This window comes from Anticarsia gemmatalis, chromosome 6 (genome assembly GCF_050436995.1).
Source record: "Anticarsia gemmatalis isolate Benzon Research Colony breed Stoneville strain chromosome 6, ilAntGemm2 primary, whole genome shotgun sequence".
In the NCBI taxonomy this organism is placed as follows: Eukaryota; Metazoa; Arthropoda; class Insecta; order Lepidoptera; family Erebidae; genus Anticarsia; species Anticarsia gemmatalis.
In genome coordinates, this window is record NC_134750.1 from 4,214,689 (window position 1) to 4,229,245 (window position 14,557).

The following is a 14,557-nucleotide window of genomic DNA, read 5'->3' on the forward strand; positions in this document are numbered from 1 at the left end:
CGGGACAGAAAAATGTAAGAGGCTAAATTAAGGTTAAATTCTGAATTTACGCAACGCTTTTCAAATTTACCGCCCAAAATAATGCTTAAGATTGTCAAACTTCATGCTAAACAAGTGTACATTAGGTTTTGAGATTGTGTAACCGTTCTACAAATACAGCACCATCAGTTTTGCAAAGTTAATAGCAAGACAGTTAGTTGAAATTGGAAATTAAGAGCGGCTGTGTGGCAGTGTCCTCAAGTCATTCGAAATAATAAAAATCTATCAAAATGTACATCTTTTCCAATCTGATTAGAGTTACCATCCCTAATTATTTAGCAAGCCTGCCTATTCCTGACTCGATTGGAGGATGGTTTCATCTTGGAGGTAAGAAAAAGAACATGTGTTTAGCTCATAATGTCAATGGAGACAGAAATGCCGATATTAGCTTTACACTGTGTGTTTTAGCTAGTTGAAATTCATCTTTAATCTCAGTGCCCTTAATTTTCAGTAAAAACCTTAACTGTATCTTACATTCACTAAATACACAGTTAGTCATGTCTCAAGCGATTCTATGCTCTATGTAGTTACATTAGTGTACACTATTGTGTGGTGAAATATAATTGTTTTTATGGAATTCCCACTGATACAAATCTCAATGACATACTTTCAAGAGTTAACTTTACCTTAGTATAATCATGACAATGTATAAAAGTTTATAGCGACATGCAATCTCTAATTAATGGGCCATTGCATTACATTAATTGTTTATGTCTTTGGGACAGTAATTACTAATTGGTGACGAGGTAAATGGGAATATTATTTTACCTTGCTTAAGGAAATAACTAATACAATTAATTTTGCAGTAAAAATGACTCATGTGTAATAACTACCATGCAGTATTTAATATGTTTTGTACCATAATGTATTTTATTTTTCAGTGAAAGACTGGCTGGCTTTGATCCCCCCTACAGCAGTAGTAGGTGGAATATCATACTACTCGTACCAAACAATCAAGAAAGCTCGTGAAGCAGGCAACGGACAAATTAATCCTTGCATTAGGAAGGACATTAACAAGGTTGTAGACTTTATTGACATCGAAGACATCACTGAGAAGGCTTCCTTGTGCCGCTGCTGGAGGAGCAAAAACGTAAGAGTAACTTCTAAAAATAAATTGTTACGTAAACAATATGATTAGATTATTTTTTTGATAATATTCCTACTTTCAATTACCGTAGTAGGACAATTACAAAGTTAAATATGTAAAAATATTGTCAGACTCTAATGACCTTGTTACGTCATGCTGTTTACGCATTAATTATTTCATTAGTAGTATGCTTGAATGAGAATAATAAGATAAATAAAATGGTGTGATACAAATTGATATAAAGCCATGTGTGGCCTACATAATTTGTTATCAGTTTTTTGTTTGACATTGACATATAATCAGATAGCAAATATATATCGCGATAACTTTCAATTTACTTTTCATCTTGAGAGATAAAAAAGAAATATTTTTGTTTTCAGTGGCCATACTGTGATGGTTCCCATGGGGCTCATAATAAGGAGACCGGTGACAACACAGGCCCAGTAGTGGTCCGACACAAGGAAAACAAGTGAAGCACTACAAACGCAAACTATATATGGTGATAAACAAATTGTGATTATATTTATTATTTCGTCTAAATTGTTACCTGAACACACAGCAATAATTAAGCAATACAATGTAAGAACAATGTTATTATTCTAAGTTTAATTTTTTGAACTTTTTTTATTGTTTTAACAGTTTTTTCACTTGGCTTCTTTTGGAGCTGTTGGTATATAATCACGTTTGCTTTTATTGTTAGATATTATGGACAGAATGTGATCAATAAAGGTTTGGATTGTTATGAATAGATTTTATGATTTTTATTTCTTAAACTTTCTGCACTATCTTTCTAATTCAGTGACTATTATTCTGAATGGTATAACTCCTGAATTTTTCGAGTTCGTCTGTTAAGGTCACGGGTAAGTGCCATCGTGGCAATTATTTGACCACCATGTGCTACACTGCTATAGATAAATTATCTGCCAGCCTATAAATTATCAAAATATCCGTTAAATATTGTAGAGAATGAAACAAAAATATCTTACAAAATTTTTATTACCAAATTGTCTTATTTCAAACATCACAGACATGTTCCGACTTTAAATTAACAATAAATACTTAAAACATGCCAATAGTTTATATACTTAAGTCATGTTTATTACAAAAATGACTAAAAATTTACCACATTTACTGTTACAAAGCAAGATCTTATGGCACACTTTATAATAATATTCTTAAAGTAGATAAATTAGCAATTTATATTGTTTCGCTTCTGCAAATACGATTTTTTCTTAATCCTTACGATTTAATGTACTTTTAGATAAAATAGCAATTTGAATTGTTTCACTTCTGCTTATTCAATTTCTTTTTGTTGCTTATGTGCGATTTAAAAACTATATTTTAAAAGCATGAATCGATGTTTTATGCTAGTAATGTATTGCTAATCATAAAAATAATGACTTATTTTATTCAAAGGTGTTCCGTTTTTAAACCGTCACAACGATAAAACGATATTAATTCCTGCTTTCCCAAATGCATAAAGAGCATTGGGCACATAGAGCATTACTCCCGGTAATTACAAAATAATGTAGAGTATTAAAAGACAATTTCTTTAATCACTAACGGGAAAACTATTCTATAGCTGTCTTAAACAATCCATAATTATTCCACCTGTTTAGTTATCCGGTACATATCCATCAATTAAGTTATCCAGGTGCTGAAATAGGTATTTTTTTAAATTTTCATATAAAAACGTCTACTTAGTACATAGATTTATAATACTACGGAATTTTAGTGTAGTTCAGTCTTGAATCTTCCCTGGTGAAGTGCCAACGAAACCTGTGTAGCCAAAATATGATTATCTTGATAACGAAGACACTTCCCGTTGTTGTTTACAGCTGAAATAAAAAAGCAATTGTTAACATAGGATTTTTTTTTCTTTTGAACATATTATTTCTACTTTTTATTGGAAACTTCTCGTCCATTAATGCCGAACGAGCCCACATTTTGTTAATACATGGAGATACTACAATAATGTTTAGTAGGTAATCTATTTACTGAGAACATACGCCAACATTGGGCCAGGACTTGCAATATTTTTCTACGAGATAAACCCTTTGACATGTTGTCCGACTCGGGAATCGAACCTGGGTTCAGCGTTCAGCGATCATTTCACAACCGCTTGGATGATCAAGAAACTAAAAAAATCACTTACGTCTATTCTAGTTTCTGCAATACTTTCTTCGTTCCTCAGCAGCTCATGTTTGAGGCCATTCCGTTTTCTGTAAAATAATAAAATGTGTTTATGAAAACGTAGGCGCGAAGCTATAAATTAAATAAGTAAGTATAATATGCTTTCTAAGTTATAATGCATTTAAAGTTACTTGGATTGCATTGTATCGAAAAGCAATAAAACGAATATAAACCGCTCTTATAATCCTTTGTTCGGTGTTTATGTCCTCAGAGGGCTATATTCAGCTGGCAGAACGCGGTTTCCGTCCCAGTTGACCGCTTCCTACGCACCGGGCTCTCGGCTAGTATCGTATTACACCACACAATGGTGCCTTTATGTAAACATGCCTTGTAGAAATAAATATTATTTTAGTGGAGTCTGAGCCGCTTATTTGAAAATTACGGAAGCTTATTCTGTAAACCTTAGTAAATGTCGGTCGGGAGCATTGTTGGAGCCGGTATTTTAGTAGGTATAGGTTCTTATTACATCGACGCTTTAAGCCTGGGGCCTATCCCAAGTATCGTACGAAAATAACACTTTTGGATTTGAGTGGTACATGACCCACTAGTGATTGTAAGGAAACTTACAAGTAAATTCTCCTCCAGACGATGAGTGCTGTGTACGCGACACACACGATGCTGCAGGTCACCACGACCATGATGCCAGCAGCCGCTCCCACATTGCGCTGGTGTCGAAGGTCAATGCATGGCTCGCTCGGGAATCGGGAATCCCTGCGTACTGTTTCACCGGTAACTGAAAATTTTTAATAGGTTGAAGAAAGATTTTAAGCATTGCCTCATGAAGTGTCTCTGCAGAAGAACTTATTCAGTACAAAGAAGTTTCAAATTCTGTTTATTGAAATCCTGAGAATACTTGGGCACGGACATAGGTAAATAGACCTGAAGAATATAATTTACTTTGCAAAAATTCAGCTTGTGAGTCTGGCAAAAGCGGCACCTCTACGCGAGCATCTTCGGAGTCTTCAGGAAATGTGGGCAAGTCCATATGGCTCTCATTGTCATCGCGAGAGTGCAGCATATCGAACACCTCCGATCTGAAATGTCAATAAGGTAGATTTATATTATTCGTTAAGGCGCATTAATCATTTTAACTTTTTCTAAAGTGATCGTAATATTAAATCGCAATCGCTAAGCGTCAATGTACAACACATTTTTTATCGTGTGGGAACTTTCCGTTGTAACTTTCACACAATAATTTAACATGTGATTAATTGCAAGTTGTTTGTAACTTTCGACGTAAGTAGTGTAGCTTAATATCCTGTAAAAATGTTTGTAAGAAGTTTCCCACACAATTCGGTAGCACAAATGAGTAAAAGCCAGTAATTAATTTAAATGGTAATTCGTGCTTAAGATTAAGTAATTGTTGAAAGTAGCATACCTGCTCACCCCATTCTTGTCATCGACCAATAGTTTCAAAACGGTAGCATTTGCTTCTAATGTCTTATAACGACTGTTGTCTTCAACTTCTTTGGCGAGATCTGGCAGCGTACTTTCTTGTTCCTTAATCGTGTCCGAGTTCTCGCCGCGGCACGAACGGATATCTGGAACGAGTTACCATAATGAATACTGCACACAGCGCACGGATTTACACTTGTAGATGAAGCAAATTACTAAGTAACACAAATCAATTAACACTGCCTACGTGAAAGTTATTTGAACATGTTTAAAAACCGTTATCACCATGTTCTAAGTTTGCATTTCCAGTCAATGTTAAGTTGTAAGCTAACACACTTTGAACTGCACTCGGCTCCAATGTTATCTAAATGCAAACATTCTTGTCGCCAGTCGACCGAACACTTCAATTAGTGGGTCAGGCGCAGCTTTACCTTAATGTGTGCTTAACGGTGTTAAAATCCGGTTTTCTGAGCTAACTCCTCGGCTCAGTCCATTTTTTTTACATAGCAAGTATTACTTTTGAATCATACTGTAATTGATGATGTGACTCATACACCGCTGTCTCTTTGTTCAAAGAAACTTCGTATCTGTGAGTGAAAGTATTTATCGGGGCACATCGGCTAGATCTTCGAATATTTGCCTGAGGCATACTTGTGATTGTAATTGAAAGTAAGATGTAGTCATGTCTGGTATTAAAAAACTAGTTAGCGTAACCATTCATCAATTCATTTCTCCAGCACCCAAAGCTGGTTGCGGGTACATATCGCAAAAAATAACATGTTCCTTATATACGTATTGTGAGCGGGGTTTTCTCTGTCAGTCTTTCTTGCTAAAGAAATAATTATTTCACACAAATGAAGCGATCAATCATAATTTATAATAATCAGAGGCTACAATATAGGGATTCTGGCTTTACTTAGAAGTGTGATCATTTGTCATGTCATTACAGCCAAGTAGATAATTAGGGTTCGACTTCGAAGCCATTAAGTTATCTTGATCAGTAAAGGTCTCTGCCATTGTGGAAGTTTCCTTTAGTTACAGAATACCTCTTTGTAATTGATGTTAACTTAGTTTCTATGGTGTTTCTACAATGCTTAAGTAGTATTATTGCAGTTCGCCTTCTCACGATCCTTGCCGGAAGAACGGTAAACGTTTCCGCATTTGATGAGCTAACTAGAAAACTACTGGTTAATTTGATTATACGCTTAACATCATACGCACAGCTACCACACGGTTCTCTAACACACTACGTTGGTTATAAACAGATGCATAGATGTACAATTTAAAAGCTATAAAGCGTGATTAATTCGCTTTGTTATAGGCTGATGACAACGTGTCATAACCAGCAGAATGACTGTTACGAAAATCACAGGTGTAGATCATTAACGATCATTATAGAATTAGAGAATTACAAAGGATTATAAATTGAGATTTATTATTACTGCGAATTTCCATAAAATAACAAGTATACGATTGAACGGGTTCTGAAATGAATTCCAAAACCTGATATTGCAATGCTTTGATCCTGTTCGGTTTTACCAAATTTATACATGACTATGTCTTTCCACTCCGAATCTTTCGTTCTTTTTTCTTTAGTTAAAGTTCTTCCAAGCCGTTTCTAAGAACAAAAACTGATTTTGGTTAGTCATCCGTTTTTTACGACTCTTATTGTATTCATTGTTGTATAAAAACCGGATATGAGCAATTTATCTTAATTATAAAGTGTAAAATAATGATAATCATCAAATGACTCAAAATTCTCATAACTGGAGACAAAATGTTGAAGATCGTAGAAGGTAAAAAGAGTCGATGTGAATCCCTTGACTATTGAGGTCAAGTAACTTCGCATGGTCATTGGTAAATGCTGTAAATGTTTGCTATTATCGTCTAAAAACTCTTAAATCCTTGACAGAGAAGCGTTTAGATGCGTATTACAACATTCTTAAGTGGACCTAAATGGCCTCTAGGAGATAAAATTCTAATCTTCCTTCAGTCTGTGAGTAAATTAGTAAAGTGCTTTGTTATCTCCACAGCCGCAGTCGTTATGTAAATACTAGTAAGTAGTACTATTTTGAACAAACATGATTATTTTTGGCGCAAATTTAAATATTTTTGTGCCTATACTTGGTTATCAATTTGTCGTAAATCTTTTTTTAGATATCATCAAGCAAATATTTTGAAAGTTATTAGTAAAAATGTTTTCGAAATTAATTAGTTAGTTTATGGCTTAAAATGAATGGTTCTAGGAAGTAGATATGTGTAAGTACGACGTACATTAATGGAATTTTACGTTACAGTCTTACAGTACACATTCAGTCAATAATTCAAAGCATATAGCACAAATATATGATGAGATTGAATTTTAGTTAAATACATAAAAAATGCAGACTGCTGCTGAGTTGCAGATCACTGATATAGGTAATGCTCCGATCGATATCTTTGCGGAACAAATATTTGTGTGGTCCAAATATGGGATTGTAGGGGAAAGCAATTTTGTGTTCGATATCGGTGATGTGTATAGTTTTACCTTTGACAAAAACAGATAGGCCTCTAGTTACTTCTACTAATTGGTTCAATAGTAATCTATCTACAATACAATATTAAATGCAAACATTACTTTATAACGTAACAAATCAACAAGCTTTATAAATATTCGTATTAAATTCAATCCATTTATGTCTCGCTAATTCCACATTTACAAACTAGCAGTAACAGTTGGCCATAACATGCCTAGGTTATAAAGTAAGTAGTGTCTACCTAGCTATAGTACGTGCAGTATTAAAACGGCTGTGTTTATATGACAAGAGAACCTTCCATTCGACTATATTATATTGCTCGTATAAGTTGAACCAATGACCTACGCCGGGAAAGGAAATAATCGGCTCTCGGTCCCTTCTCCAACGTCGCCTGGTCACGTTTTGCCTCATGTACTACCTGCAATGTCTTTAACTGATTTTCGATTGCAGTATATGTAGATGTGGGAAGCTTTAGCAAAATTAAAATACTTAAGAAGACAGTTTCCATTTAAATAGGTAGGTGGAGGTACTATACATTTAGCTATAATATTTTTTTGGACATGACCCGTAACAAAAAAGATGCAAGTTGAGCATTTTATGAGGAGGAAAAAAAGCCACGTAACAAAACGAGAAAAGAGACTGAATATTGACGGGCATGTGAGTAGAGCAGGGGTTCCCAACCTTTTCTTAGTCTGGGACAACTTTGTAAGTATGTTAAAAATAAAGTGTAATAAACGCCCGAAAAAATTTAAATTTTAAAATCATTTGCGGACCATATTTACCACTGGTGGTCCGCGGACCGCTGGTTGGGATCCACTAAAGTAGAGGAAGATTTTGAAAAAGTATGTATGGATTGTATGAAAAAGAATATTGTCATTAAAGGGTTGACGGCTGTTAGAAATAAACTAAGAAACAAGATATCTTGTGCCGATCCTACTTATTATGGAATAAGGCCAAGGTATGGAACGAAGATGATGATGACCCCGTGAAAATCACTATTGTCTGAAAGTTGGCTCAATGTAAAGAAAGTTGCAAAGTCAAAGTCAAATAGGTATTCTTTATAATTTCATAAACTAATTAAACAAGTACTTGAAACAAGTAATTTTTTTATCTACCACCGTTTCGGAAAAGCTGTTGCTCGTGAGAAGAAACGGCAAGAAACTCACGGCTTGCTCTTTTCAAATGTCAGCAAAGCCGCTACCAGGAAAATACTATACAGCCTTCATAAAAAACGTGTAAAAGTAAATATTGTTTTCCATCAAAGTATGTACTTATTTGCAATAGCAGTCAAGAGTAAATGACTAATACCTCCGTTTCATTCATTCAGCGACTTGAGAATTCAACTATGAGTCACTATGTAAATTATTTTACGTTTCTTACTACAGACTATTGTTGTCATAATATATTTTGTACATCTTTACGTATAAGGTGTATTTACATAATACGAATTGGTTTCCTTATGAGTCGCTACTTAATTTAACTAAACTGATCATGGAAAACATGAATCACGCCTACGTAAGTGACTTTGATGTCTTGTTCGAAGAATTTAGAGCAAGAGCGTTGTAATTATATGCAGTTAAAATGTCATTAGCTTATTGTACGGTAATAGTATCTTTCGACTCTTCAAAGATCACTCTAAACCGGTATAGTGTCACTGTCTGGACGAGCTTTAGGACTGCTTTTAGAATAAGTGTTGTATTTATATAATACATCATGTAAAATCAGGTGGTACAGAGCCTACCCTGAGCAGAGAATTAAGAATGCCATTTGCTGCAAACCGCATATCTACCGTACCTTCTCTGGTCTCTGCCTATACCTATGGGAAAAGGCGTGAATTTATGTATATAAGTATGTCGCTCGTACCTCAGTCTTATTAATTTTCAAAAAGACCAAATAGATAATCAGATAAGTCAGCATTTATTTGATTTGTGTATGTTTTTGGTCGGAAATATTATTTATATTTTTACGTAGCTATATCTCTAAGTTCAAAGAATACGTACAGACGTTTCTAATAATTAGTTTTTAGTACATTTCGACTTAAACTGTGATAAAACCTCAGACCGGTAGATCCGTGCTAGCACATAAAAACCAGCTTTCTTAACTGTCGGCGTCCGGAGTGCTGCGTTAGTGTGCATGTTCTATACTAAAGTGCCTATTGTGATGCCCAGTTGTGTAATTTCTTCCCGGCTATCCAATTTGTCTTGAGACCATCTTAACTGATGTGGGAAGATGTTTATGACACTTTATCATTGTTAGGTATGTACTTGAGAAAATGATTAGCTATAAATAACAGAATCTGCTTCAAACGATGAAGCTGCAATAGAAGTTGGTATAATCTCCATTTTATAGTTTTATTAGATAAACAATTAATATAATAAGTTAAGCATCGGAAGGTCCTGTATTAAGTATTCATCGTCAAGTGTTACAAGTACATTCAGACCGAGGCTGAACGTGATGATTTCTGTGCCAAGTTCCTGATCGATAACAACTTTGAAAACCTTCACACCTGTCGTGTTACTTGAATTATTAAATATACTAGTTAATTGCCAATAAATACGAACCTATCGCTGCCACGATGATCAAACACAAGAGCTGGTAGCGCGCCATATCATCACACACTGCAAACAGATAACTGATTGTAATATTTATGTTAATAGCGCTACTTTATGTGCTTATCTGTTGTGGTCACACATTACTAATTATGTAGGTAGAGACATTGATAAGCGGACAATACATGTAAGTATACATTATCATGTCAGAAGTTCCCGTTTATTGTTCACGAGCTGGGCTGCTGATCCGCAGGTGGCAGGTGCTTATTTAACTTTTTATGTGTTTATCCATAAAGACGACTCTACAAATAGATTGTTGTTCAACCGGTAGAGACTGCCATTTTATAAAATTAACCAAATAATCAAGAATTTATTTAGCAGTGATTAAACTGCAAGTTAATTTCGCTCGCTTAATACTTGTATAAACAAGATATTCGAGTCACTTTCGCGATGTTTAACTAGAAAACCAGTTCTGAACGCAGGCACGTCTGCTCTATAAATACCTGGGAGAAGTCTCGAGGGATCCGAGCTTCTATGGGAAGTAGCACTTTTCACGATCAACTCAATTATTTATTCACTGAATTTAGTCACGTTATCGATGACATGCGTGCGCGGGCGCCGGCGGCGGAGGTGCGTTCGCGTGTGGCCGAGTCGTGCGGTGTTCTGCGCGGGAGTGCCGCTCGCCGGAGTGCCCCGGGCTGCGGAGTCGCCGAGCGAGCGTGAGTGCCGCTCGACAGGAGCCTGCGACGCTGACCTCACTGATGCAGGAAATACGCTAAATCGAAAATCGTGTGGATATGGCAAAGGTGATGCTGCCAGGATTACACGCTTTCTGTAACAGGATTATTGCTACTCCTCTTATGGGAAACATAAAGATCGCATTCTCCCATATTTTGTAGACTTTAGTATCACAAGGCTGAAAACCAATGACTATGCGCGATAATAAATGCATCGTTATTAGCAACCTACGTACTCGTTTCCCAGTATGTGCCTGACATTATAAAGTAATCTAATCTAAACAATACGACGATTGTAAAATAAACAATTTAATCAAATTAATGATTAGCCGAAAGTCAGGGTTTAAAAAAACAGCTATGATTAAATGGATACTTTCTTTTGGATAGTCTAAAGTAGGTACACAAAACAGCAATTGGAGAACACTTTCATATTATATTGTTATTACCTCATATCTTGGGCACTTCATCATACAAAGTGGTTCAATATTGCATCGTATAACCCGTTTTATACTCGCTTACTTACATTGGTTTAGATAAAAAATCTTTCTTTGTTCGTCAACAGTCGGGTGCGTGAGATATTCGCACGGAATTCTGCGCCCGCGCTCCTGTCGGGACTGGCTCCGTGGCCGCTGACCCCGTATCTACATCTAATAACATTAAATTGTACTTTCCTCCTATTAAATTAAGCTAAAATAAAACAAAGCTTTTCTCATATTCTGTTCCTTAATAGTTTTTCAGTTGCTAGTGTTATTTGTGCAGTCTACTAAAATAAAAACACCTTTTTTCCCGATTTCCCTTATTATCCCCAAAAGCTTAAATGAATAGCTACATCAATCACTGAATACTACTGATAATAAATGCATAAGCTGTCTGTATGTTACACTTTCACGGCCATACCGACTTTGATGTAACATGGAGATAGTTGCATGAAGACTAGGATTAACAGCTTCATTTTTTTTAAATTGACCGTAACGGTTGAAAGTCTATACGCGAGCGAAGTCATCTAATGAATCCCACCAGTCATCTAATGAATTTTAAGTACGGTAGTACAAACCTACTTCGCATCTTATCAAAACTTTCTGTATCAGCGAAAGGCTTACTATCGATTGTTCAACTGTTGATATCTCATCCTTAATGTCTTGATAAATACTGATATTTAAATGGAATTTGTGGTCATAATACTAAGTGCTACAGTCACAATCTTTCTACAGGAAAAAACATTTAAGTGTTCAAGTTACATATTCTTCAAATATTTTCAGTGTTTGGAAAGTAGAGTCGCTTATAACATTAGGTAATTTTATTGATGTAAATACTTTTCCTGATGTTTTGTTAAATAGATTTTTTACTTACCCTGTTACTGTGCCCCACTGACCAAAGACCTCTCCCTTAAATTTCCAATCCCCTCGGTCAATTGTTATGTCCAGCCATCCATCCAGGAACGTGTCCAGGTCATCCCGCCATCTTCATGTTAAATAATATGGGTATTATCATAATAAAACTGGCGTTTCTGCAAAGGGTCATTGGCTTCCCAGTCTCAAATCGAGTCACTTGATCGTCTCACGTGCACGTCCCTTCAAATCAGACATCTTGCATTAAGTTCGCAATTTGTATGCAAACCAGTTTATAGCTTGCATATTAATTGTCGAGTATTTATACTTTTTTGATAGCAAGTTCTGCCATACTGTTTCATATGGACTGGATTTATACAATTTTATAAGTTTAGATACAGCATTCAGTTCGTTTGCGATTCTAAAAGAAAAAAGTGGTTACCTAGGTGTCGCTTACCAAAGCTGGGATAGGGTTAGTTAGAAGTTGATTAAAGAAAATGTTGTCGAATTTAATAACTTATAGTTTCAGACTATTGCACTGAGTACGGTTTTTTCAGTTCAATATTATAATAATGTCAGAAGAACGATAATGAAATTGCTAAACTAGGTACCTAATACTATGTATTAATAAATTAATTTTAACTATTATTGTTCCACTGCTGGGTTTGGCTTTCCTACAGTTATAAAAAAGGTAGGTCTTGAGTACGTCGTAAGTTACTCTGTCCATCTTCAAGAACAGATATTCTTAGTCATCATTATGTTTTTCATTATACAACTATTAAATAATTTCGCAACCTTTTATGGATTTTTTAAGTCCACTGGTTGGAAGCCACTACGCTCATGTTATCTTGACTAGTTATTAAACTGTCACTAGCTAATGATTAAGCATAAGTAACATTTTTAATTTATCTAGGTTTATTCAACTTGGTTCTATCTAGTAAGATGAGGAGAATAAGTAGATAGCAGTAAGTTAGAGGAAGGTCGTGCTCATGTAGATAGAGAAATACTATGAATGGTGATGATAGACCTAACTTTACATCTTACTTTTTTATTAGTTTTGTGTGGCGAGAATGGTTGTCGAAGTCGACGTTATGATTTAACGGTATTTGCGGGTCCGTTGTGGCGAAGTATGGCACAGGACAGACAAATTTGTAAGGAAAGAGAGGAGGCCTTTGCCCAGCAGTGGGACACATAAAGGACTTGAACCTTACAATAGTTTAATAATTCCAGTTTTTATGGGTACTGCTCTGTAGACAAGAACACAGTAAGTAGTGTAACTAAAATATGATATGTACATTTGCATAGTAACTGCACGTTTGGCGCAGTGGTAAAGTGGTCATCTCGCCGCAATAGCCGTAGCGCTGCGTGTGGTGGGTTCGAATCCCACCCGGGACAAATCTTTGTGTGATGAGATTGTTCTGAGCCTGGTTGTCAATGTATCTACATAAGTATGTAATAAGAAGTAATGAACTATGTTTATCAGTTATTTGGTTACCATAGTACAAGCACTGCTTAGTTTCGAATCAAGTTACCATATGTGAGTTGTCCATTCTTATATTTATAATTATTTATTTATAACCGAACATAATGCCTTATACTCTTTGCTCTATACCTATCTCTAATCTACGGATCAACCTGACAGCATTTGCTTTGCATTATGAAACATAAAGTACTCTGTGATTATCAATTTGTGTCTGTCTTACATAGTTTGTAATTAATTTCATCTTATACAAAATGTAAAAGTGTGTAATACTAACAACAAAAAACAAGTAAAAATGGGCTATTACTAAAAAAAACGAAAAATAAGGAAATAAAATAAAAAAATCTTGATCTATGTACTTACATAGTTATATGTATTTCAAATGTACAACGGATTACCTACCTGCATTACGAATAACCGATGAGTACTAACTTTCTTCTCTGAATCTAGATGAAATACAAATAATACATAAGTACCTTTCTGGCTAAACACCTATCTTTAAAAATGGGCCGCTGTAAATGTGATCTACGTGATTGGGAAGCTTGCTTAAATAAAAAACAAAATGAGCTAGAATTGATGGAAAAAGAATTAATAAATAGAGAGAAAGATATGTTATCAAGACTTCATACGGACAAGAAAAGTAGATGTAAAGAAGAATTAAAAATTCAGGACAAAATAATAAAATGTGAAATAGATAAACGGAAACAGATGCTTGCCGAATGTCGTAACAAAGGTGTTCAAAAGGAATCAATAGTCGAAGACAAGAAATTTGTCAAAAAATGTAAAGAGAAGAAGAAGACATGTAAAAAGCTACATAAAAATCTCCAGTCTAAATGTCAGGTGGAACCAGAACCATGTTGTAAATCAGATAAAAAATGTATCAAACCACAGAAACCCTGTTGCAAACCAGATAAAAAATGCAGCAAGCTTGAGAAACCATGCAAACCAGAGAAACCATGTTGTAAACCAGAGAAAATATGTATTATACCAGAGAAGCCTTGTTGTAAACCAGAGAAGCCACGTTGCAAAGTAGATAAGATATGCGGTAAACCAGAAAAACCATGTTGCAAACAAGACAAATCTTGTATCAAAAAACCTGAGCCCGAAAAGTGTGAAAGTAGTATACAGAAAATTTTTGATTTTGATCATTGTGACATTCCCAAAATAAATGATTGTTGCTTTCAACTGCCCCCTCCGAAAAGACCAGCGTTTTATCCTATCATTAAACCACGA

General features: G+C 35.2%; 2 protein-coding genes across 2 annotated transcripts; one reads left to right on the top strand and one right to left on the bottom strand.

Annotated features, from left to right (window-relative positions):
* Window positions 1-141: 141 nt before the first annotated feature.
* Window positions 142-1,876, top strand: Cisd2 (CDGSH iron sulfur domain 2). Its single transcript, XM_076115344.1, has 3 exons — window positions 142-366; window positions 921-1,129; window positions 1,507-1,876. Exons 1-3 carry the CDS (start codon window positions 270-272, stop codon window positions 1,597-1,599), a joined length of 399 nt encoding a protein of 132 aa, XP_075971459.1. The 5' UTR covers window positions 142-269; the 3' UTR covers window positions 1,600-1,876.
* A 230-nt stretch (window positions 1,877-2,106) lies between these two features.
* On the bottom strand, window positions 2,107-10,423 carry LOC142973535 (uncharacterized). Its single transcript, XM_076115345.1, has 7 exons — window positions 10,283-10,423; window positions 9,792-9,848; window positions 4,698-4,860; window positions 4,217-4,353; window positions 3,887-4,052; window positions 3,282-3,348; window positions 2,107-2,964 (listed from the first exon to the last, which is right to left on the bottom strand). The coding sequence occupies exons 2-7, from the start codon at window positions 9,835-9,837 to the stop codon at window positions 2,959-2,961; spliced, it is 585 nt and encodes a 194-aa protein (XP_075971460.1). The 5' UTR covers window positions 9,838-9,848; window positions 10,283-10,423; the 3' UTR covers window positions 2,107-2,958.
* Window positions 10,424-14,557: the final 4,134 nt, after the last annotated feature.

Excerpts from the sequence above, each read along its gene's own strand:
- Cisd2 (XM_076115344.1), top strand. The coding sequence starts at position 270 with ATGTACATCTTTTCCAATCTGATTAGAGTTACCATCCCTAATTATTTA. Across the intron at positions 367-920 it reads AGGATGGTTTCATCTTGGAG|TGAAAGACTGGCTGGCTTTG; the intron begins GTAAGAAAAAGA and ends TTTATTTTTCAG. Across the intron at positions 1,130-1,506 it reads GCTGCTGGAGGAGCAAAAAC|TGGCCATACTGTGATGGTTC; the intron begins GTAAGAGTAACT and ends TTTTGTTTTCAG.
- LOC142973535 (XM_076115345.1), bottom strand. The coding sequence starts at position 9,837 with ATGGCGCGCTACCAGCTCTTGTGTTTGATCATCGTGGCAGCGATAG. Across the intron at positions 4,053-4,216 it reads ACAAGCTGAATTTTTGCAAA|TTACCGGTGAAACAGTACGC; the intron begins GTAAATTATATT and ends AAAAATTTTCAG. Across the intron at positions 3,349-3,886 it reads GTCTGGAGGAGAATTTACTT|AAAACGGAATGGCCTCAAAC; the intron begins GTAAGTTTCCTT and ends ATTATTTTACAG.